Source organism: Dendrobates tinctorius, unplaced genomic scaffold (assembly GCF_039654945.1).
Source record: "Dendrobates tinctorius isolate UK_male_01 unplaced genomic scaffold, ASM3965494v1 ptg000126l, whole genome shotgun sequence".
NCBI lineage: Eukaryota > Metazoa > Chordata > Amphibia > Anura > Dendrobatidae > Dendrobates > Dendrobates tinctorius.
The window spans coordinates 7,354,107-7,379,027 of NW_027361794.1; the positions used below are offsets into that span (position 1 = coordinate 7,354,107).

A 24,921-nucleotide genomic window follows, 5' to 3' on the forward strand; every position below is an offset into this window, starting at 1 on the left:
CGGTGCTGGAGGCTCCATTATTCTCTATGTGGAGTGCGGCTCTGCGGGTGGAGGTCGGTGCTCGAGGCTCCATTATTCTCTATGTAGAGTGCGGCTCTGCGGGTGGAGGTCGGTGCTGGAGACTCCATTATTCTCTATGTGGAGTGCGGCTCTGCGGGTGGAGGTCGGTGCTGGAGACTCCATTATTCTCTATGTGGAGTGCGGCTCTGCGGGTGGAGGTCGGTGCTGGAGGCTCCATTATTCTCTATGTGGAGTGCGGCTCTGCGGGTGGAGGTCAGTGCTGGAGGCTCCATTATTCTCTATGTGGAGTGCGGCTCTGCGGGTGGAGGTCGGTGCTGGAGGCTCCATTATTCTCTATGTGGAGTGTGGCTCTGCGGGTGGAGGTCGGTGCTGGAGGCCCCATTATTCTCTATGTGGAGTGTGGCTCTGCGGGTGGAGGTCAGTGCTGGAGGCTCCATTATTCTCTATGTGGAGTGCGGCTCTGCGGGTGGAGGTCGGTGCCGGAGGCTCCATTATTCTCTATGTGGAGTGCGGCTCTGCGGGTGGAGGTCGGTGCTAGAGAATAATGGAGCCTCCAGAACCGACCTCCACCCGCAGAGCCGCACACCACATAGAGAATAATGAAGCCTCATGTGGTGTGCGGCTCTGCGGGTGGAGGTCGGTTCTGGAGGCTCCATTATTCTCTATGTGGAGTGCGGCTCTGTGGGTGGAGGTCGGTGCTGGAGGCTCCATTATGCTCTATGTGGTGTGCGGCTCTGCGGGTGGAGGTCGGTGCTGGAGGCTCCATTATTCTCTATGTGGAGTGCGGCTCTGCGGGTGGAGGTCGGTGCTGGAGGCTCCATTATTCTCTATGGGGAGTGCGGCTCTGCCGGTGGAGGTCGGTGCTGGAGGCTCCATTATTCTCTATGGGGAGTGCGCCTCTGTGGGTGTAGGTCGGTGCTGGAGGCTCCATTATTCTCTATGTGGAGTGCGGGTGGAGGTCGGTGCTGGAGGCTCCATTATTCTTTATGTGGAGTGCGGCTCTGCGGGTGGAGGTCGGTGCCGGGGGCTCCATTATTCTCTATGTGGAGTGCGGCTCTGCGGGTGGAGGTCGGTGCCGGAGGCTCCATTATTCTCTATGTGGAGTGCGGCTCTGCGGGTGGAGGTAGGTGCTGGAGGCACCATTATTCTCTATGTGGAGTGCGGCCCTGCGGGTGGAGGTCGGTGCTGGAGGCTCCATTATTCTCTATGTGGAGTGCGGCTCTGCGGGTGGAGGTCGGTGCTAGAGAATAATGGAGCCTCCAGAACCGACCTCCACCCGCAGAGCCGCACACCACATAGAGCATAATGGAGCCTCATGTGGTGTGCGGCTCTGCGGGTGGAGGTCGGTTCTGGAGGCTCCATTATGCTCTATGTGGTGTGCGGCTCTGCGGGTGGAGGTCGGTGCTGGAGGCTCCATTATTCTCTATGTGGAGTGCGGCTCTGCGGGTGGAGGTTGGTGCCGGAGGCTCCATTATTCTCTATGTGGAGTGTGGCTCTGCGGGTGGAGGTCGGTGCCGGAGGCTCCATTATTCTCTATGTGGAGTGCGGCTCTGCGGGTGGAGGTCAGTGCTGGAGGCTCCATTATTCTCTATGTGGAGTGCGGCTCTGCGGGTGGAGGTCAGTGCTGGAGGCTCCATTATTCTCTATGTGGAGTGCGGCTCTGCGGGTGGATGCTCTATTATTCTCTATGTGGAGTGCGGCTCTGCGGGTGGAGGTAGGTGCTGGAGGCTCCATTATTCTCTATGTGGAGTGCGGCTCTGCGGGTGGAGGTCGGTGCTGGAGGCTCCATTATTCTCTATGGGGAGTGCGGCTCTGCGGGTGGAGGTCGGTGCTGGAGGCTCCATTATTCTCTATGTGGAGTGCGGCTCTGCGGGTGGAGGTAGGTGCTGGAGGCTCCATTATTCTCTATGTGGAGTGCGGCTCTGCGGGTGGAGGTCGGTGCTGGAGGCTCCATTATTCTCTATGGGGAGTGCGGCTCTGCCGGTGGAGGTCGGTGCTGGAGGCTCCATTATTCTCTATGTGGAGTGCGGGTGGAGGTCGGTGCTGGAGGCTCCATTATTCTTTATGTGGAGTGCGGCTCTGCGGGTGGAGGTCGGTGCCGGGGGCTCCATTATTCTCTATGTGGAGTGCGGCTCTGCGGGTGGAGGTTGGTGCCGGAGGCTCCATTATTCTCTATGTGGAGTGCGGCTCTGCTGGTGGAGGTCGGTGCTAGAGAATAATGGAGCCTCCAGAACCGACCTCCACCCGCAGAGCCGCACACCACATAGAGAATAATGAAGCCTCATGTGGTGTGCGGCTCTGCGGGTGGAGGTCGGTTCTGGAGGCTCCATTATTCTCTATGTGGAGTGCGGCTCTGTGGGTGGAGGTCGGTGCTGGAGGCTCCATTATGCTCTATGTGGTGTGCGGCTCTGCGGGTGGAGGTCGGTGCTGGAGGCTCCATTATTCTCTATGTGGAGTGCGGCTCTGCGGGTGGAGGTCGGTGCTGGAGGCTCCATTATTCTCTATGGGGAGTGCGGCTCTGCCGGTGGAGGTCGGTGCTGGAGGCTCCATTATTCTCTATGGGGAGTGCGCCTCTGTGGGTGGAGGTCGGTGCTGGAGGCTCCATTATTCTCTATGTGGAGTGCGGGTGGAGGTCGGTGCTGGAGGCTCCATTATTCTTTATGTGGAGTGCGGCTCTGCGGGTGGAGGTCGGTGCCGGGGGCTCCATTATTCTCTATGTGGAGTGCGGCTCTGCGGGTGGAGGTCGGTGCCGGAGGCTCCATTATTCTCTATGTGGAGTGCGGCTCTGCGGGTGGAGGTAGGTGCTGGAGGCACCATTATTCTCTATGTGGAGTGCGGCCCTGCGGGTGGAGGTCGGTGCTGGAGGCTCCATTATTCTCTATGTGGAGTGCGGCTCTGCGGGTGGAGGTCGGTGCTAGAGAATAATGGAGCCTCCAGAACCGACCTCCACCCGCAGAGCTGCACACCACATAGAGCATAATGGAGCCTCATGTGGTGTGCGGCTCTGCGGGTGGAGGTCGGTTCTGGAGGCTCCATTATGCTCTATGTGGTGTGCGGCTCTGCGGGTGGAGGTCGGTGCTGGAGGCTCCATTATTCTCTATGTGGAGTGCGGCTCTGCGGGTGGAGGTTGGTGCCGGAGGCTCCATTATTCTCTATGTGGAGTGTGGCTCTGCGGGTGGAGGTCGGTGCCGGAGGCTCCATTATTCTCTATGTGGAGTGCGGCTCTGCGGGTGGAGGTCAGTGCTGGAGGCTCCATTATTCTCTATGTGGAGTGCGGCTCTGCGGGTGGAGGTCAGTGCTGGAGGCTCCATTATTCTCTATGTGGAGTGCGGCTCTGCGGGTGGATGCTCTATTATTCTCTATGTGGAGTGCGGCTCTGCGGGTGGAGGTAGGTGCTGGAGGCTCCATTATTCTCTATGTGGAGTGCGGCTCTGCGGGTGGAGGTCGGTGCTGGAGGCTCCATTATTCTCTATGGGGAGTGCGGCTCTGCGGGTGGAGGTCGGTGCTGGAGGCTCCATTATTCTCTATGTGGAGTGCGGCTCTGCGGGTGGAGGTAGGTGCTGGAGGCTCCATTATTCTCTATGTGGAGTGCGGCTCTGCGGGTGGAGGTCGGTGCTGGAGGCTCCATTATTCTCTATGGGGAGTGCGGCTCTGCCGGTGGAGGTCGGTGCTGGAGGCTCCATTATTCTCTATGTGGAGTGCGGGTGGAGGTCGGTGCTGGAGGCTCCATTATTCTTTATGTGGAGTGCGGCTCTGCGGGTGGAGGTCGGTGCCGGGGGCTCCATTATTCTCTATGTGGAGTGCGGCTCTGCGGGTGGAGGTCGGTGCCGGAGGCTCCATTATTCTCTATGTGGAGTGCGGCTCTGCGGGTGGAGGTCGGTGCCGGGGGCTCCATTATTCTCTATGTGGAGTGCGGCTCTGCGGGTGGAGGTCGGTGCCGGAGGCTCCATTATTCTCTATGTGGAGTGCGGCTTTGCGGGTGGAGGTCGGTGCTGGAGGCTCCATTATTCTCTATGTGGAGTGCGGCTCTGCGGGTGGAGGTCGGTGCTGGAGGCTCCATTATTCTCTATGTGGAGTGCGGCTCTGCGGGTGGAGGTCGGTGCTAGAGAATAATGGAGCCTCCGGCACCGACCTCCACCCGCAGAGCCGCACTCCACATAGAGAATAATGGAGCCTCCATGTGGAGTGCGGCTCTGCGGGTGGAGGTCGGTGCTGGAGGCCCCATTATTCTCTATGTGGAGTGCTGCTCTGCGGGTGGAGGTCGGTGCTGGAGGCCCCATTATTCTCTATGTGGTGTGCGGCTCTGCGGGTGGAGGTCGGTGCCGGAGGCTCCATTATTCTCTATGTGGAGTGCGGCTCTGCGGGTGGAGGTCGGTGCTGGAGGCTCCATTATTCTCTATGTGGAGTGCGGCTCTGCGGGTGGAGGTCGGTGCTGGAGGCTCCATTATTCTCTATGTGGAGTGCGGGTGGAGGTCGGTGCTGGAGGCTCCATTATTCTCTATGTGGAGTGTGGCTCTGCAGGTGGAGGTCGGTGCTGGAGGCTCCATTATTCTCTATGTGGAGTGCGGCTCTGCGGGTTGAGGCTCTATTATTCTCTATGTGGAGTGCGGCTCTGCGGGTGGAGGTAGGTGCTGGAGGCACCATTATTCTCTATGGCGAGTGCGGCTCTGCGGGTGGAGGTCGGTGCTGGAGGCTCTATTATTCTCTATGTGGAGTGCGGCTCTGCGGGTGGAGGTAGGTGCTGGAGGCACCATTATTCTCTATGTGGAGTGCGGCTCTGCGGGTGGAGGTCGGTGCTGGAGGCTCCATTATTCTCTATGGGGAGTGCGGCTCTGCGGGTGGAGGTCGGTGCTGGAGGCTCCATTATTCTCTATGTGGAGTGCGGGTGGAGGTCGGTGCTGGAGGCTCCATTATTCTCTATGTGGACTGCGGCTCTGAGGGTGGAGGTAGGTGCCGGAGGCTCCATTATTCTCTATGTGGAGTGTGGCTCTGCGGGTGGAGGTAGGTGCTGGAGGCTCCATTATTCTCTATGTGGAGTGCGGCTCTGCGGGTGGAGGTCGGTGCCGGAGGCTCCATTATTTTCTATGTGGAGTGCGGCTCTGCGGGTGGAGGTCGGTGCTGGAGGCTCCATTATTCTCTATGTGGAGTGCGGGTCTGCGGGTGGAGGTCGGTGCTGGAGGCCCCATTATTCTCTATGTGGAGTGCGGCTCTGCGGGTGGAGGTCGGTGCTTGAGGCCCCATTATTCTCTGTGGTGTGCGGCTCTGCGGGTGGAGGTCGGTGCCGGAGGCTCCATTATTCTCTATGTGGAGTGCGGCTCTGCGGGTGGAGGTCGGTGCTGGAGGCTCCCTATTACTGGCACATTAATATTAGAAATATATTGCTTGATCTTCCAGACCTTATCTTGACCTTCTGGTAACTGTTATTTTCCCTTCCCCATGACAGCACCGTACATGAGAGATGGCATCTGCCCCAGGAACAGGAAACCTGCAACAGAGATAAAAGAAGGGGGCGGCACCTCTTGTCTCAGTTTTGGTTTCCTGTTCCTGCAGGTGGATGCCTGCAGCATGCTACATACCTCTAGAAGGATCCCCCTCTAATGAATACTGGTCTGGAGACCAAGGTCCACCGTGTGGGGGCAGCTGGGCGCGGTGGCGCGTGCCTGTCATCCTAGCGTCTAGGGAGCTGCAGTATCTCGCACCTCATCCCACCGCTGGACTCCCCCGGCGGCCGCTCCTGGCCAGAGGCTGGGCCGGGGGTAGGGACGTGTCCATTATGATGTTGGCGCTGAATAAATGGGACGGCTTTCGAGGTCGCGCAGGAAGTGACGTCACACGCCGGCGGAAACGGTGTTCTGAACTTTTCCGGAAGGGAGTCACTTCAGAGGTGCGCACACCGCTCCCACCAGATACCAAATAAAGAGGCGATATGAGATTCATGCGGTGACAGCAGCTTCTCAATTGAGCATGGCGGACCCTCAGCAGAGCCGCTCATACCGGTAGAAGAGATGGACCCACAGACCACAGTGGTACCCCAGGGCTCTGGTGGGTGAGTGCCTTTGTAAGGCACACATGTCAGTAATGATGTTTTCCAGGACGTCCACCTGACAGCACCATGGAGGACGTCCTCCTCCTCCTTACAGGGACAGGAAAGCACACGAGAGGTTAAAAGGTCCCGTCCCACCCCCTTTCCCTCAGTGTCTTTCCTGTCCCTGCATGGAGGGACACGCGAGAGGATTGCTGAAGAGCTTACCGGAGGGCCCAGGGGGATTGGGCGGCCAGTCCAAACCTTCCCCCTGTCAAGACACCCAGGGTTGAAACTTCCCGGTGGGGAGTCCCATTGCCCCAAAGGTCAGGAGCAGGATGACGCTCCTGGAGGGAGCCGCTCCTCCTGGTGGGAGGCTCTCGGCTCCAGTCAGTGGCCGCCGTGGCAGGCGAAGGCCGGTCCCCCGCAGGCAGCTGGCTCTGCGGGCGCCGGCGTCTCAAACAGCGCCGTCGGAGGCGCAGGCGGGGCTAGCGTTCGGGCAGGAAGCGGCCGGAGCGACTCCCGGCCTATCGCAAGAAGACGCGCGTCACTGCCGGTGACATCACAGCGCACGCTCCAGAAGCTCAGCGTCTCTCTGGAATCGCAGATCATGGCAGTAATGGACGCAGAGGCTCCCTCCCCACAGCCATCCCCGCAACCCAGGATGACTGACCTGATTATCCTTATCTTATATCAATAGGATAAGGGAACCCCAGCAGCCCCCCCGACAGTGACTAAAGACCCCGCCAAGGCCACATCCAAGTCGGTCAGATGCCCTGTATGCAGGGTAAAGCTGCCAGACGCCCATAGCAAAACCCACTGTGGACCCTGCACATCAAGGGTCATAAGAGATGAGCAGCCATCCCTCCTCTCTGAGATGAGATCCCTGATACAGGAGGAAGTCCAAGCCTCCAGATCCAGCCTCGCACGGCAGCAGTCCCCCAGTCCAGGGCCGAGCCGCAAGCGTCCAAGGTGGGAGGCAGAGCCAGTTTCCGAAACAAGCTCTATCGAAGGGTCAGACTTACGGGACTTGGATCCAGAGGAGGAAGGAGAGATCCCGGTGGACAGGCAGGATCAAGGCAGGAAATACCTGTTCAGGCTAGAGGACACTGACGAGTTGATCCAGGCGGTGAGGAACACTATGCAGATCGAGGAAGTTCCTAAGCCCCAATCTAGACAGGACCTGATGTTCGGAGGACTTGTGGCTCAGAGACAGACTGTGTTCCCTGTAAGCGAACACATCAAAACGATGGTCCTAGAGGAGTGGAAGGAGGCGGAACGTCGACTCGTACTATCCCGTGACTTTAAAAGTCGACTGCCTTTTGACCCCTGAGGAAACATGATTGTGGGAGGAAATTCCTAAAATTGATTCTCCCATAACTAAGGTCACCAAGAAGACCGGCATCCCGTTCGAGGACTCATCAAGTCTCCGGGACCCGATGGACAGGAAGGCGGACATTCTATTAAAAAGGACATGGGAGACTGCGGCAGCCCTCATTAGGGCTAACATAGCAGCCACCTCGGTGGCCAGGTCTATGTTCTTATGGATGGGGCAGTTGGAGGAGCACCTAACCAACAAGACCCCTAGATCCGAGATCCTAGCATCCCCTCCCCTCATGAAATCGGCCACAGCGTTCCTGTCAGATACGTCAGCTGAATCAGTAAGGTTTGCAGCCAGGAACAGCTCCTTTTCTAATGCAGCTCGGAGAGCGGTCTGGCTTAAATCGTGGTTGGGGGATAACGCTTCTAAGGCGAAGCTATGCTTCATCCCCTTTTCGGGCCTAAGGGTGTTCGGACCAGCCCTAGATAGCATTTTAGAGCTATTGTCCGACAAAAATAAAGGTTTCCCAGAAGAAAAACCTAAGCGGCCCCAGTCCTTTCGGAGAGGCCCTTTCTCTAGGAGACAGGGTGACTTTAGGAGCCAGGGCAGGTCCAACAGAAGCTCCTATAGGAGCTCCCACAGCCAGGGTGGGAGAAGCAAGGGCTCCCTTTTTGCATCAACCTCCAGATCTAGGAGGCAATGACGCCATAGGTATCAGGGGAAGACTTTGTGGTAAATTGGGCCCAGGTTACCCACAACAAGTGGGTCCTCAAAACCATTGCAGAGGGCTACAGCATAGAACTTTGCTCCCCTCCCCCCGACAGATATATTGCCCCCACCGTAGTCCCGGCGGATTCCGCCATGTGGACGGACCTACAGGACATGGTCAGTTTAGAGGTTATAGTACCAGTTCCTCTGACAGAAAGGGGAAAGGGACACTACTCCTCCCTGTTCTCCATTGCAAAACTATCCGGCGAGGCCCGAACTATTATAAATCTAAAACCTCTGAATGCCTGGGTCTGGTATAAGAGATTCCGGATGGAATCAATTCGGTCCGCAATACATCTAATAGACAGGGATGCTGTCATGTGCACCCTCGACCTGAAGAGTGCGTACTATCAGGTCCCTATCCATCCTTCATCCCAGAGACTGCTAAGATTCGCAGTCAGACTACAGACCCAGACCTGCCACTTCCATTTCCAATGTCTTCCATTCGGGCTGGCTCCAGCCCCCCCCGAATCTTCACAAAGCTGGTAGCGGAGGTAATGGCCTACCTGAGAGGTCAGGGTATCGTGATCATACCATACTTAGACAATTTCCTCCTGGTGGCAGGATCCGAAGAAGCGCTCATTCGAGACAGGAATCGAGCAATTACAGTAATGGAAAACCTCGGCTGGGTGATCAACTCGCAGAAATCAAACCTGATACGAGAGAGCAGAAAGGTCTTCCTCAGAGTTCTCCTAGACTCAGGAGGCAGGATATCCCTGCTGCCAAGAGAAAAGCAAAACACTATACAAAACAGGGCCGAAGACCTCTTGAAGCATCGCTCCTCCATAAGAGGAGCAATGGAGGTTCTGGGCCTAATGACTGCTTGCTTTCCGTGCGTCAGATGGGCCCAGTTCCACTCAAGACCATTATAAAAGGAGATCCTCGCAACATGGGACAGGAGTCAGGCTGCACTCGACAAACCCATAAGGCTGCGAGGACCGGTGAAAAAGTCACTACGATGGTGGACACAGCCCAGGAACCTCCAGGTGGGCGTACTATGGACAACCTCTCCATATGTGGTGGTCACCACAGATGCCAGTACGTGGGGATGGGGAGCCCATGTAGAAGGGAAGATCTTCCAGGGAAGATGACCAGTAGACATCAGAAACATATCCTCCAACTTCAGGGAACTCTATGCGGTCTGGGAAACCCTGCGGCGGAACTGGTCGGTCCTGAAGAACCGACATGTACGAATATTGTCCGACAACATGACAGCAGTGTCATTCCTGAAGCACCAGGGAGGGCCCAGGCATCGACCACTCCAAACCCTAGCAGGAAGAATATTCGCCTGGGTTATACGCTTCCCACCACTGGCGCTCATACTTGCAGTACTCAGGAAAATCCGCGAGGACCGCGTAAAGGTGATAATGATCGTTCCATACTGGCTGAGAAGCTGGTTTCCCTATGGCAGTGGAAAGCCCAGTCGAGCTACCTCTGAATAAAGATATCATCCACCAGGGCCCGATCCGCCACCCGAATCCAGCAAGACTTCACTTCTCGGCCTGGATCCTGAAAGGGACATCCTGAAGGCAAATGGCTTATCAGATCAGGTCATATCTACCCTACAGGCCAGCAGGAAACCGGTTACATCCACAATTTACCGGAAAATATGGAAGAGATTGTCTGGACGGTGGCAGGTCCGACCTCGTGGCAGGTACCCCTGATCCCAGTAATAAAGGGAGCTGCGGCCTTCTTGGCGGACTCATCGGCCGACTCTGTATGGTTATCATCCAAAGCGGCAGCACTGTAGAACGCAGCCCGAAGAACATTATGGCTCAAATGCTGGCCAGGGGACTTACAAACTAAAATGAAGCTTTGCTCAATCCCCTGTGAGGGGAAGTTCCTATTCGCTAGACGCTAGATGATATCCTCCAGAAGGCAGGAGATAAGAAAAAGGGGTTTCCAAACCTGGGGCCTGCCACGTTTAAGAGATCCTTTTGGAACAAAAAGTTTTTTCAGAGAAGGCCACCGAGGGAACAGAAATGGGACGAGGGAAGGAGAGAGAGAGGGTTCCTCTTCGGTAACTCTTCCCGAGACAGGAAGCCCTTTAAGTGACAGTTCACCAGGGTGGGGGGAGATTAACCCTTTTCCTTCCAGCCTGGAGGAAAATCTCTAACAGCCCTTGGGTATTAAATATGATCGAGTTGGGCCTAAAAATAGACTTTTTCTCTCTCTCTCTCCCACCTCAAAAATACCTGGTGACTCCACTAAGACCATCTACACGAGAGCAAAAATCTCTAGAATGTGAGGTCCTAAATTTGGTAAAAAAAAAAGTAGTCCTCCAGGAGGTTTCCCTTCAGGAGATGGGCAAAGGGTTCTACTCCCCGCTTTTTCTAGTGACCAAACTGGACTGCACTTTCCGAGCAATCATAAATCTAAGGAAACTAAACGGATATGTCAAAAATCAAAGATTCAAAATGGAGTCAATCAAGTCCACCATCAAAATCCTGTTCCCAAACTGCTTCATGAATGTATTAGACCTCAGCGACGCATACTATCACGTCTCCATTCACAAAGACTCCCGAAAATACCTCAGACTAGCTGTCTCTATAGAGGGCGAGTCGAGATAAGGGAATTCCAATACAGGGTCTTGCCGTCCGGAATATCTATAGCCCCAAGGGTATTCCCAAAATTAGTGGCAGAAATGATGGCCCACCTAAGGGAGCAGGACATATTAATAATCCCATATTTGGACAACTTCTTAGTAGTAAGCGATTCGGCCCAAAATTGCAAGGAACAGAGGGACAGGGTGACACTCTACAGACCCTCGGCTGGCTTCTAAACCTGAAAAAATCAAGGTTGGAGCCCAGCAAAATACAAAGTACAGGAGTTCCTGGGGCTCATGCCACCTCCCAGACCGCAAAAAAGAGAAAATTGCACAAGTAGTGGCAAGAGCAATACAGAACCCCTCCATGACACTAAGAAAAGCGATGTCACTGCTAGGGTCTCTCTCCGCCTGCCTGCCGACGGTCCAATGGGCGCAGCTACATACAAGGGATATCCAATGGGATGTATTAGCCAACCAGTTAGCAGTAGGGGGCCATTTAGAGGGTCGCATAACCGTAGTTTCCAAAACTATTCATTCCTTAGCCAGGTGGGGAAACGACCTATCCAAAGGGATCCCCTGGGTGATAAAAATAGCACACATAATTACCACGGATGCCAGTCCCACGGGTTGTGGAGCACACATGGACGGCAAGGTGGCTCAGGGAGAATGGGAAGGTCAGGAACTAGAAGCCTCCTCAAACCAGAAGGAACTTTTGGCAGTAGGCTATGCCTTAGCACACTTCCTACCCTTGCTGCGGGGTCATCATGTCCGCATATTTTTGGACAACCAAGTGAAGGTGGCCTATATAAATCATCAGGGGGGTAACCAGGTCCCGAGCCCTAATGGAAACGTCCTCCAAAATCCTCAGTCTAGTAGAGGCAAACCTACTATCTCTCTCCACATTACACATTCAGGGGACAGAGAACCAAAGAGCAGACTTTCTGAGCTGCACCCAATTGCGGCAGGGAGAATGGGTCCTAAAGCAGTCCATTTTTCGGCAGATTGTAGAGATGTGGGGAACCCCGGACATAGATCTGTTTGCCAACTTCAAAAACAAAAGTGGAAACATTCTGTTCCCTAGACCCCAGGGGGAATCCTCGTGCCCTGGACGCCTTTATGCTTCCATGGACCCAAAACCTGACCTATGCCTTTCCCCCGATCATTCTCCTCATTCACGAGAATGATATTAATGGCCCCTTTTTGGCCCAAAAGAAATTGGTTTTCCTGGCTGAGAATGCTCTCAGTCACCGACCCTTGGATCCTACCAGCTCTCCCAGACCTACTATCTCAGGGGCCTGTGTTACACCCTCGGGCAGTGAACCTCCATTTAACAGCATGGAATTTGAAAGGGCACTGCTGAGGGAGAGAGGGTTCTCGGAGAACCTAATTACTACACTACAAAAAAGTAGTAAACTGGTTACGACAAGAGCCTATGGGAAAACTTGGAAAAAATTTCTGTCCACCTCTGGGGTAAGAGTCCAGGATGGGGTCCAGATTGATAAAATTCTTTTTTCTTTTTTAAACTATTTTTATTAATTTAAGAATTTTGACAAGGAAAATGTACACACAGTTACAGTATATTTATGACATTAAGCCAAAATCCCACCTTTTCCTCCCCCCCCCTCTTCCTACAATTGTCATCATTTGAAAGGATTCCTTAAATTGGTGCATGTCCACTGATTCTTTGTGGCAGGTACCATCTGGTGCTCTCAAATTGATTCTTAAGTCTGTTCTTAGATTCTGTATCCAAGGATGGAAAAAAAAATACGACCATCTGGTGAAGAACTTCTCTGTTAATTTTTCTTTGTTGGTCAAGGTTTCCAACCAGTCCATTTTAAACAGAAAATTAATTTTTGTCAGTATTAGCGATTTTGACGGAACATTTGAGTGTAACCATTGATGTAATATACTTTTCCTTACTGCTGAGGCCCAAATCACTAACATGGCTTTGGTGTGCTTTGGTAATACTCTTTGGGTCTCCCCTAGGATATTAAAAATAGCCCATTGTGGGGTAAGAGGGAACTCAAAACCACTCAATTGTTGCAACTCAGAGTGGATATCACGCCATAACTTTTTGAATTTTTGGACAACCCCACATATGATGGAAAATGTCAGTATTATGTAGACCACATTTTACACATTGATATGAATTTGTGGGAGACTTTCTAGTTTGGACGTACGGGTAATATAAGCCCTATGTAGCAATAATATGGCCATATCTGTATAACTATTATATGGAATAACTTTCCTTTGTGTCTCAGTAGCTTCTAATGTATCTCCCACCTCCAGACCTTCCATGTCCCGTACCCATCTCGCCGGACCCGAGGTTTTGGCCTCCCAAGACCATTCCTTCTGCAGAGTGGAGTATATGGTACTAGTTGACACCAAGTGAGCCCTGCCCATCCTTCTGAGAAGGATATCCAGTTTATCGCCCAAACCCTCACTCTGTCTGCTAACTATAAACCTAAGAACCAGACTGCCTGCTTGCAGAAATAAGAACGGCCGTCCTTCAAATATTGGATAATGGGATACTGCCTCGTCAAAAGTGATCATAGAGAAACTATGGTCTAATAGATCCACCCCAAGAACACATTTTTGTTGCGCCATAGTTTTATAAATTTTTGGCGGCTTACCTTTCAAAGACAATGGGTTACCCAGAAAAGGCTGGAAAGGTGACAGTCCAAATTCTTCAACTGTTGAGATTATGGTTGGGATAGCTTGTGTGGGGTTGGCAAGAAATGGTAAAATATCATCTGCAAAAGCCAATAATTTTGTTTCCGTGCTCCCTGTAGGAATCCCATGGAAATCCGGCATAGTTTGAAGAGTTCTTAAAAAGGTATCTAATGCTAAATTAAACAATAATGGGGACAGTGGGCATCCCTACCTCGTACCCCTCTGAATGGCAAAGTGCTCCGATAAAGTGTTTATAAAAAGCCTAGAAGTGTTTATAAAAGGCCTTATCTGCGTCAAGACCCACCACTATGCTTCTCCTGCCTTTATTGACTCTACAACTAGATATAGTGCCTATCGCTGTTCTTATATTATAGGTTATCGATTTTCCATGTACAAACCCGGTCTGATGTGGTGAAATTAACTCAGGAATAATTTGCTGAACCCTGGGTTAAAATCTGCGTTGAGCAGTGAGATTGGGCGGTATCCCTCCACCTGCAGTGGATCCTTCCCAGGCTTAGGAAGCATAATGATACAAGCCTCACTAAATCTGTCTGGAATATAACCTTTTTCCATAATTCCATTAAATAACTCAACTATATAACTATGTCACGGTCTCATCCCATGCATGAGACCGTGACAAAGATGTGCAGTACTGTCAGTGACCGGCTACTTCATTCTAAATGTGAGAGGGAGCGCTATCGAAAGTCCTTCCTTCCTGCTGCAGTTAGGCTGTATAACCAGCACTGTCCAAAACGGAGAACGACCCAAAGTTGTGATAGTCCGGTTATATCTTTTTTTTTTTTTTTTTTTTTTTTTTGTTTCCATATATGTAGCTACCTACTGTCAATGTAATGCCTTTATGCATCTGTATCTGTACTTGTTCCTGCCTTGCTGCTGTAATGCTCTGAATTTCCCCATGGTGGGACGATTAAAGGATTATCTTATCTTAACTAGATGTGGACCTAACCATGGGCCTAAGATTTTATAATATTCTCCACTAAACCTGTCTGGACCCGGTGCCTTAGAAATCTTAAGAGTAGAGATGGCTGACAGGACCTCCGTAATGGTAATAGGTGAAGTAAGCAAGTTTCTCTGGTCCTCCGTAATACCAGGAGCCACCCCATCCCCGAAGAAACCCGATGCCTCCGAAATCTCCTCTCCCCCATCTGTGTACAAGGACTCAAAAAATTGTCTGAATTCCTGTATTATTCATTATCCATTATGGCTATGCCATTTTGGTTACGAATCCTGGTAATCCTAGTTGCTTGTCTGAAAGGTTTAGTGAGAGAGGCCAGTAACCTCCCCGGCCTGTTCCTCCATTTAAAATATTTGTGTTTTTGATAGTCTAGACTATACAGCGCTCTCTCGTGCTCAATGTTTTCGGCTGCCTCTTTGGCCTCTGTGAATTTCTGTTTATTTGTGGGGGTATTAGAACGTTTAAAATTTTTATATGCCTGGATCAATTCTTCCTGAGCTGCCAACGTGGCCTCTAATAATTTTTTACGTTTATTCCCAACATAAGACATTACTTGTCCCCTTAAAACTGCCTTAGAGGCAGCCCAAAATAAATGAGGGTCAGTACAATGCTCCCTATTGTCCTCTTTGTATGTATTCCACGACATCTGCAAATAGGCCTTAAAATCATCGGATGAATATAAATAAGAGGGGAACCTCCATCTCCTCTCCTTACATGCCGGAATTACCAATCTAGATTTGAAAACCACCGGGGCGTGGTCAGACATCTGAATATCCAAGATATGTCGACAGAACAAGGGCCACCATAGATAATCCCAATAACCAATAGTCTAATCTTGCATGAGTGTTATGAACATGAGAGTATTGCGAGAAATCCTTATCAGTGTGATGCTGCCACCTCCATTCATCTGTCAGCCCCAAGTGGTCCTTCAGCCTCTGGATGAGACCTTCGTGTATTGTAGCTCCATGACATGTGCCTCATTAAAATTCCCCCCCCCCCCCCCTCCCAATTATCAGATTGGTTGTGTCCCAACCCGCCAATTTAGAGAGCAACTGGGTTTGAAACTGCGAGTCTGGACCATTAGGTGTGTAAATATTTACCAAATTATAGCAAACTCCTTCTATTTTTATATTCACTATTAAAATTCTCCCCATTGGGTCCTCCCAGGTGTCCAAAATATCATAATTAAGACATTCATAAGTATCGCCACCCCCCCTCTGTTTTTTGGAATATGATGCCTCAGTGCACAATGTGTATTTTTTACTAAATAAAGATTGATGCTTATCCCTCACCCAATGGGTTTCCTGTAAAAAGACTATATGAAAGTTAAAGCGTTGTAAGTAATGCATAACCTTTTTCCTCTTGACTGGAGTGTTTAGGCCATTCACATTCCAAGAGCACCAATATAATGCATTGTGGACAAAGAGGTACTGCTATTATCTATCACTTAACCTATACCAGAACGTGGTTAAATCTTCCCAAATAATATCAGATATGTATGAACCCCACACCCATCCCAGCGAGTGGGCGTAGAGGCCACATCAACAAAAAGGTGCGATGAACATATGTAGGAACTCACCCACCCCACCCTTAACAATAACCCCGCAAGGAACCATGCTCAAAGGAGATATGAGCGTGAACCTGTTTGGAGAAAGGAGATTAATATTTCAACAAAATAAAACACAACACTAAGCGTCAAAGACAACAAAAGCGAACAAAAGTGAAGCCACCCTGCTAGGTGACAAAGTGGTGAAAAATGTCAATTGCATTCATCAGGTCTTGTCTGGGATCTGCACTGCAGCTTGACTATCTGCTTGAAGATGCTGCAAAGCCTTTTCTGGCTCCATAAAGATCCAGTTTTTCCCATTCAAAGAAAAATGTAGAATTGCAGGGAATTGAAGCCCAAAACGAATACCTTTATCCACCAACATGGCATATGCGGGATGAAAAGCTTTACGTTTGGCTGCCACCGCAGCTGAGTAATCCTGGAAGAGAAACAGTTTATGATGCTCACAGGATAATGGTTGCTTCTTCCTGTATGCCGATAGCAATCTGACTTTATCTTGGAAATCCAGGACCCTGAAGATTACCAGACGAGGTCTGGAATCCGTATCATTCCTAGGAGGGCCCAGGCGATGAACTCTCTTGATCTTCAGGGCACCTGAGGGCAGTGGTAAATTTAGTGCCTTTGGGAGCCATTCTGACACTATCCCCATCAAATCAGGCGTTTTGGTCGATTCAGGGAGACCAACAAGCTTCAGATTATTACGCCGAGATCTGTTCTCTAGATTCTCGACTTTATCCAGAAGAAATGTGACATCTTTATCCCTCCGTTCTAGCTTCCCGGAGAGCTCTGTAACTATGTCCTCCAGATCTGACATTCTTCTGCAGCTGTTATGCGTGCCCCTTGTGTGTTAATCTGAGCGGCGATAGCATCCAAAGTTTACTGAAATGCCACCAGTCGAGAGTCTATTTTCGGCATTAAAATATCCATAATGGCCTGAGCTATAGATTGCGTATCCTCCCATTCTGCATCAGCGGTCATCTTAGGTGGGGAGGTAGTATTCTGGTGCCAAGACGAGGGTCTATTGGATTTTCTAGATTTGGTTACGAATTTTTCCATAGTGAAAAAGAGATCTGATGAGCTTGTGTAGGTTTGGCAGTGGCGTCGCTACTGAATATCTGCCACACATGTAACTGACCCGGCTACTTTGCAATCCAGTGATGTAGCGTGGAGCACTCCAGCATGTGCTCCACTTATTGGAATCCACGTTTCGCGTGGATGTCAGCGCTGCCTGCGCCTAGGACCTCCGGGATTCCCAGAGAGCTGGTCCTGCTATCAGCAGAACTTTGCCCGGGCCTTAACCCTGCTGCCCGCTCAGTGCTGCAGTGTGATGGCAGCGGATCCAATTCTGCCGTCAGGGAGCTTTACTAAAATGCGGCCATCTTCAAGCTCCGCCTCCCGAAGGCCCCGAGAGTCAAGTTTTACTTAACAGACACCTGCCCTTTTAAATGTCCGGGCGATCAGTAAGGGTTATATGAAGAATTATGTGACGAGATTTCAGCAAAATTATAGATCGAGCGTTCAGTAAAAGTTATGTAACAAGAATTCCACGAAAGTTATGCAACTAGAGGTGGGTTTTGCTTAATAGCTCGAGGGAATTATGTTTGGCCTTGAGAAATACAGCATCAATGTGCAATTATTCAGATAGCACAGCGTTTGTTGTCTTACTGTCTCAGAGAGGACAGCTCAAGTACAGGACTGCCGTGCACTTCAATCATTCTGTTATAGCTGCTGCAGCTCACAACTGTTTCTTTAGACTAGTGTCTGGAGAGCGGGTGGCAATGTTCTCCTTTGTATCTCAGCTTTGCCTGCTGATCTGTTGTCAGTGTCTTCACCCTGTTGGGCCCCCCAGCTCCCTGAGCTCTTCCCCTGTGTTTCTTGTGATTTATAAGTGTAGGCTCCTCTCCCAGCCTCTCTATCAGCAGCCTCCTCACCTCAGGGTCACGTCTCCAACCTCGATTGATAAAACTCTTGAATTTTTACAAAGAGGCCTAGAGCAGGGGTTGGCGGTTAATACATTAAAGGTTCAAGTAGCGGCTTTAGGTGCCCTTTATAACCATGATATGGCAGGCAACCCTTGGATAGCATGGTTTATTAAGGCCGCAACCAGGTCTAGGCCAATAATTAGCCGAAAATTACCATCGTGGGACCTGAATCTTGTACTATCCGCACTAACAAGTTCCCTGTTTGAGCCTATTCAGTCAGCACCCCTAAGAATCTTGTCATTAAAAACTGTGCTTCTGGTGGCGCTAACATCGGCTCGTAGAGCTTGAATATTGCTCACTCTATCAGCAATGCCACCATTTACAAAAATTCTAGAAGATTGGTCGGGTTAGGTTTTTAAGATGATTCTATTTACCTAAAGTGGCATCACACTTCCATAGGTCACAAGAAGTAGTCCTTCCTTCCACCCAAATCCTAGGAATAGGGTAGAGGAGAGATTTCACACCCTAGATGTGAAGAGATGCCTAGTTCAGTACTTAGAGGCCACCAAAGGGTTTAGGAAGGAAGGCTCTCTTTGTGTGTTTCCAGGGGCTCAGGAAAGGACTCCAAGCATCCAAGAGTACCCTGGCAAGGTGGATAAGGGATGGAATTGCCCTGGCCTATTCATCCAGCGGGAATACCATCCTGGAAGGGTTGAGAGCCCATTCCACAAGAGCAATGGCAACCTCATGGGCTGAGAGATCTGAGGTATCGATAGAACAGATCTGTAAGGCTGCCACCTGGTCATCACCTTCAACCTTTTTCAGACACTTCGGGAGAAGGGTTTTTCAGGCTGTGGTCCCACCCTAAGCTACCAATCTCTGTAATTATTTCCGTGGTGCTGTCATGGGTGAGAGAGAATAAGTTACTCACCGATAACGGTGTTTTTTGGAACCCATGACAACACCCTCTTATTCCCTCACTTCACGTGTGTAGTGTGCACGTTTTACTGTTTGTAGAGTGTTTTCATTTAGGCACGGTGTTTCTTGATAATAAGCAAAATTGTTATCTGTATATTTCTGTTGCTTAACATGGAGACCCTCTGATGCTCTGTAACCAACTGGGGGTGGAGGAGAGGTGCCGCCCCTTTTATCTGTAGGTTCCTGTTCCTGAAGGGTGGATCCCCTCTCTTCCGTGGTGCTGTCATGGGTTCGGAGAAACACCATTATCGGTAAGTAACTATGTTATTCTTATTCTGTGTCATTGTTTTTTAGGGGAAGAAAGTCACTATCCTTACTGCAAAGCATAAAATCTATTATTAGGGATGAAGTAAAATCTACAGTAAAAGAACAAATGAGGCAGCATACGGCACTCAGTTCCGGGGAAACCCCCCCCTCATGCAGATTTCCAAATCCCTAATATAGATTCTGAGGATGAACCTGGAGAATTAGCCCCCTCTGATGACTCAGATTCGGAGTCCTCAGATGAAGAATATGGCCACCCTTGTTTTTTATCCGAGGATATCGGAAAATTACTCAAACTCGTCAGATCCACTATGGGGGTTGAAACACGTAGAGAGCAATGATCAATCCAGGATTCCATGTTTAGTAACCTGCAGGGGGAAAGAGCGTAGGGTTTTTACCTTCCATGATAACCTGTTAAATTTGATTAAAAGGGAATGGAAAAAGCCGAACAAAAAAATGTCAGTTCCGCAGACCCTGAAGCGTAAGTACCCATCTGATGAAGTCTGTGAGAAATGGGGGAAAAAAGCCCCTAGGCTGGATGCCGCTATTGCTAGCATGTCTAAGGGAATAGCTCTTCCATTTGAGTATATGAGTGCCTTAAAAGATCCCCTCGATAAGAAAGCTGATGCCTTTCTAAAATCGGCCTGGGAAGCATTGGCATGGTCATTCAAACCTGGGGTGGCCGCCACTTGTACAGCTCGTGCTATGGTCAAGTGGTTAGAGGAGTTGAGTGAGCAAATAAAGGACAAAGGTCCAAGAGAGAGGCTACTAGAGGCAATACCTTTGTTGCAGAAAGCGGCAGGGTTTCTAGCAGATGCCGTGGTTGACTCCGTCCGATGTTCCGCCCGTGCATGTGCCCTATCCAATTCGGGTCGCAGAGCACTGTGGTTAAACTGGGCCGCAGACTTCCAATCAAAAGTTAAGCTCTGTGTGGTCCCCTGTGAAGGACAGTTCCTGTTTGGCAAAGCATTGGATGAAATCTTGGAGAAAGCGGTGGACAAGAAAAAACATTTCCCACCGCCCCCTTCTCTAGACGTCGTTGGGGTGATTCTCGGCAGCCCTTTCGGGGATTGGGGAATAGAGGAGGTCGGGGTCGCTCGGACGACAAGTCCATGCAAGGCAAATCCTGGAGAGAGAGGAAGGACAGAGGATTCCTCCTCAATAAACCTCCCTATAAACCAGGCTCCAAACACCAATGACGCCAAAATTCCGGTGGGGGGAAGGCTTCGGTTTTTCGCTCATCAGTGGTCAGCATTACCAACCTCACAGTGGGTAACCAATCTATTATCCGAGGGCCTGTGGCTAAATTTCATCAACCTCCTACCTCAGCGAATGATGATGACTCGTGGCCAAGAAAAATCATGCCATACTAGAGAAAGAAGTACATCTTCTCATGCAGAAGGGAGTGCTGATAAAAGTGCCAGACCAAGAGATAGGGAAAGGACTCTACAGCACCTTGTCCCTCACACCAAAACCAGACGGTTCGCTGAGGACAATCTTCAACTTGAAGGCACTGAATCGTTATATCCGAGTAGAAAAATTCAAAATGGAAACTCTAAAGTCAGCAGTAAGGCTACTTTATCCAGGCTGTTATATGGTAGTAATAGATCTTACAGATGCTTATTACCATGTACCAATTTGTGGGGAACATCAGCAGTTCCTAAGGTTGGTGGTGGAAATTGGACAAATTCACACTCATTTACAATACCAATGTCTTCCCTTCGGGGTGTCGGTAGCCCCTTGGATCTTCACGAAGATAATTTCCAAAACAGCATCCTTCTTGAGAAATGGAGACATACTACTGGTACCCTACTTAGACGACTTTCTCATCTTGGCAGACAGCAAGGAAAACTATGAAAGCAGTCACAAGAGTACTGGAGGTGTTGGGCTGGATAATAAATTTAAAAAAATCAAGGATGATGATACCTCTGATACAAGAATTCCTCGGAATTTAGTTAAATTCGGTCAGGCAAGATTGTGTACTTCCAGAGAGGAAAAATATATAAAGTGCTCTCAGTGAGAGAAACCAAAATGGGAATCTTGTGGGTATGATACCTTTTACCAGAGAGGAAGATTCGGACACTTCAACAAAGGATAATGCAGATGCAACCCGGTCAGTCCATCTCAGTGAGAGGAGCGATGTCGCTGCTGGGTATCCTAACAGCAACAATCCCAGCAGTCAAATGGGCACAAGTCCATACAAGAGTTACAGTGGCAAATCCTGTCCGAGCAGACGAAAGATCCTCGCAATTTAAATCGGAGAATTCTCTTATCGCCACAAGTGCTGGACTCTTTAAAGTGGTGGCTAAGTGCCGAAAATCTAAACAATGGCATACTTTAGTCAGTTCAGAACCCACTGGTGCTGACCCATGGATGCAGGTCCATTAGGTTGGGGAGCACATCTAGCAGGCCACATTCTGCAGGGCCATTGGGGACACTCAATGAGAGCAGCATCCTCCAACCTAAAGGAGTTGGCGGCTGTAAGGCAGGCAGTTCTCCATGCACAAGAAGAGATCAAGGGAAAACATTTGGAAGTGTTGTCTGACAACAGCACAACCGTATCATACATAAATCGGCAAGGAGGAACAAGGTCAAGATCTCTGAATGAAGAAGCCAAGAAACTGTTCATATGGGCAGGAGGCCATCTCTTGTCCCTGTCAAGCACACACTTGAAAGGAGCGGACAATCTTGTGGCAGATTTTTTGAGCCATCACGCATTACGCCAGGGAGAGTGGGCCCTAAATAGGGGTATTTGGAGAAATTTGTGCCATCTGAGGTATACCAGCAGTGGATCTGTTTGCCACAAAAGGAAATCAGAAGGTTAAAAAGGTTCTACTCCCTAAATCCAAGGGAAAACCCGGTGGGAGTGGATGCGCTCCTGCATCGGTGGAGGTTTCAACTAGCTTATGCATTTCCCCCTGTTCCACTGATCCCGATAGCCCTGAAAAAGACAAGGCACAAATAATTCTCATTGCGCCCTTCTGGCAAGTGGGCGTGATTCATGTGGCTCAGATGCATGTCCAACTCGGACCCGTGTTTCATTCCAGATATCCCCAATCTCCTGCACCAGGGTCCAATAGTACATCCTCAGGTGCACAGACTGTTATGAATGAGTGACCGAAGGAGGAAAAAACAAAAATACAGTTAAGTCCAGAAAACCGGAGAGGTTGGTAGCTATCGGATTGCAGACCCCTGATCCTATCCACAACAACTAACAGTAGCCGTGGCGGGTTCCTACGATGCCCTAGACCCCTTGATCACAGCCGGAGAACTAAATAGGCCTAAAGAAAGAAAGGGGAAATCTAAACTGCCCCAGAGCAGACCCCAAAGCAAAAGGCAGCCCCCAACATATAATGACGGTGAAGCAAGATGAAAGCACTAACACAGATAGAAAGATAGGTTGAGCAAACGATGGGGCCCAAGCTAACTAAAAAGGACAGGATAGAAAAGCTGCTGTCTGCAATCCGCAAAAAACCCTACCAAAAAATGTCCCGTCTGATAGGAAAAACAGGCCCTGAAGTCGCTAGGACTTCAAAAAAACTATATCAGCACTCGGGTATATTCTGAAGACAGAGCAAAGAGACAAACTGATCAGAGACAAAAATGGAACTCAGCACACCCCCGACCGGGGATGGCTGAACTTCAAAAAACAAGGTAAACAAAACTAATAAGTTTTTGCTCTGCTATTGAACTTATCTTTGCGAAGCAGGAATCAGACTGGTCTCCAAGAATCCAGCAGAGAAATCACCAGCGACTCAGAAGGGGGTCAGCTGCCTTATATCCAGTCAGAAGTTCCTGTTACCCAGTCATCATCTACCTGATCAGGTGTTTGGTAATCAGCCTCACTACCTTCCTTCACCAGAAGAGGGAGTTCATCAGACATCGACGGTGAAGGGGAAAATGAACTCACAACAACAGACTCTATCTCACCGCTTGGAACTTGAGAGGGGACTTCTACTAGCGAAAGGATTCTAAGACCCTTTAGTTACCACTCTGCTCTCTAGCAGGAAGAAGATCACATCGGACAAATATCAAAAAATCTGGGAAAAATTCCTGGAATTTTTGGGATGGCAGTTGTCCAAGAAGTCCCAATAACTGAAGCTCTAGAGTTTCTCCAGAAAGGACTAGAAAGAGGATTATCTACTAGCACCCTAAAAGTGCAGGCCCTGGGTGCATTATTTGACCAAAAACTCGCCTTTGGTTTATAGATTCATTTGAGCCTCCTTTACAGCCAGACCTATGAAATCACTACCTAAAGTAGCTCCCTGGGATCTAAATTTAGTCTTGAATGCCCAAACTTCCCCTCCCTTTGAACCTCTTACTTGCATTACAATAAAAGCCTTGACGCTAAAAACAGTTCTCCTGGTGGCCCTGACATCAGCTCGACGTATCTGCGAGCTAAAAGCTTTCTCGGCAAACCCCCCCCCCCCCCCATATGCTACTTTCCTGGATGACAGAGTAATTATGAAGACTGACCCGGCTTTCCTCCCGAAGGTCAATTCAAAATTTCACAGGGACCAGGAAATAGTCTTGCCATCCTTTTGTGCCAACCCGTAATCCCATGGAGAACAAACCTTCCATTGCCTAGATGTCAGACGTTTCCTACTTCAATATATAGAAGTCTCAAAATCTTGACGACTGTCATCAGCCCTCTTTGTCTCCTTCCAGGGGACAAACGGGACAAAAGGCCTCAAAATCAACTATTGCACAGTGGCTTTGTATGGGTATATCACTTTAAAATTCTTCTTCATGACAAGCTCCCCAACTGGGTGTAACGGCTCACTCTACAAGCGCTATTGCCACATACTGGGCTGAAAGAGCAAATGCGTCTGTAGAACAGATTTGCAAAGCAGCAGTATGGTCTTCACCCTCCACTTTCTTCCGTCATTATAGGTTAGATTATAGGACGCTCAAATCTTGCCTTTGGGAGAAAGGTGCTATCTGCTGTTGTCCCACCCTAGGATGCTCTTAATAATAATGTTTATTTTTATATAGCGCTAACATATTCCGCAGCGCTTTACAGTTTACACACATTTTCATCACTGTCCCCGGTGGGGCTCACAATCTATATTCCCTATCAGTATGTCTTTGGAGTGTGGGAGGAAACTGGAGTACCCGGAGGAAACCCACACAAACACAGGGAGAACATACAAACTCCTTGCAGATGTTGTCCTTGGTGGGATTCGAACCCAGGACTCCAGCGCTGCAAGGCTGCAGTGCTATCCACTGAGCCACCGTGCTGCCCAGCTCTTCTACTCTTTCCTCTCATCTCATGTACGGTGCTGTCATGGGGAAGGGAAAAAATGATAATTACTTACCGGTAATTTGATTTTTCCAGAGCCATGACAGCAAGCATTAATTCCTGCCCTATCTTGGTGATTGGTTGTGTGATGCACAAAAAAAAAGAGGTGAAGTGAATTTGTAGATATGGGTTTGCTAAAAGTAAATATAATATACATATGTGAACTAATAAGGCAGTTACCTTGCATACTCTGAGACAAACTGAGGAGAGAGGTGCCGCCACCTTCTTTTATCTCTGCTGCAGGTTTCCTGTTCCTGGCGGCGGATGCCATCTCTCATGTGCGGTGCTGTCATGGCTCGGGAAAATCAAATTGCCGGTAAGTAATTATCATTTTTCTTAATTACATTTTGAACTGAGGAAATGGCAACTTGAAAACGCTTTGCTATCTTCTTATAACCTTCTGCTTTGTGGTCCTCCATCATTTTCAGAGTGTTAGGCAACTGCTTAGAACCCATGGCTGCTGTTTTCTTGGCACAAGGTTAGAGGCGGCTGGGTTTTTATAAAGCTGGGAAATTTTCATCACCTGGCCTTTCCTAACGATGATGGGGAACAAACCATA

At 49.8% G+C, this 24,921-nt stretch overlaps 1 protein-coding gene across 9 annotated transcripts in view; it reads left to right on the plus strand.

Moving 5' to 3' along the window:
• Positions 1-24,921, plus strand: part of LOC141047234 (uncharacterized) — a 659,661-nt gene that overhangs the window by 617,695 nt on the left and 17,045 nt on the right. For 3 of the 9 annotated variants that reach the window (XM_073542212.1, XM_073542209.1, XM_073542211.1), the window contains exon 2: positions 13,473-13,516. Coding sequence is in view for 3 of the 9 variants with exons in the window: in XM_073542203.1 (XP_073398304.1) it covers positions 4,522-4,548 (27 nt within the window). In the remaining 6 variants the exon portion in view is untranslated. Of the gene's footprint in view, positions 1-50; positions 109-4,503; positions 4,549-4,980; positions 5,023-13,470; positions 13,517-24,921 lie in introns of those variants that run through there. The other 6 variants (XM_073542203.1, XM_073542205.1, XM_073542207.1 and 3 more) reach the window with 5 other exon arrangements.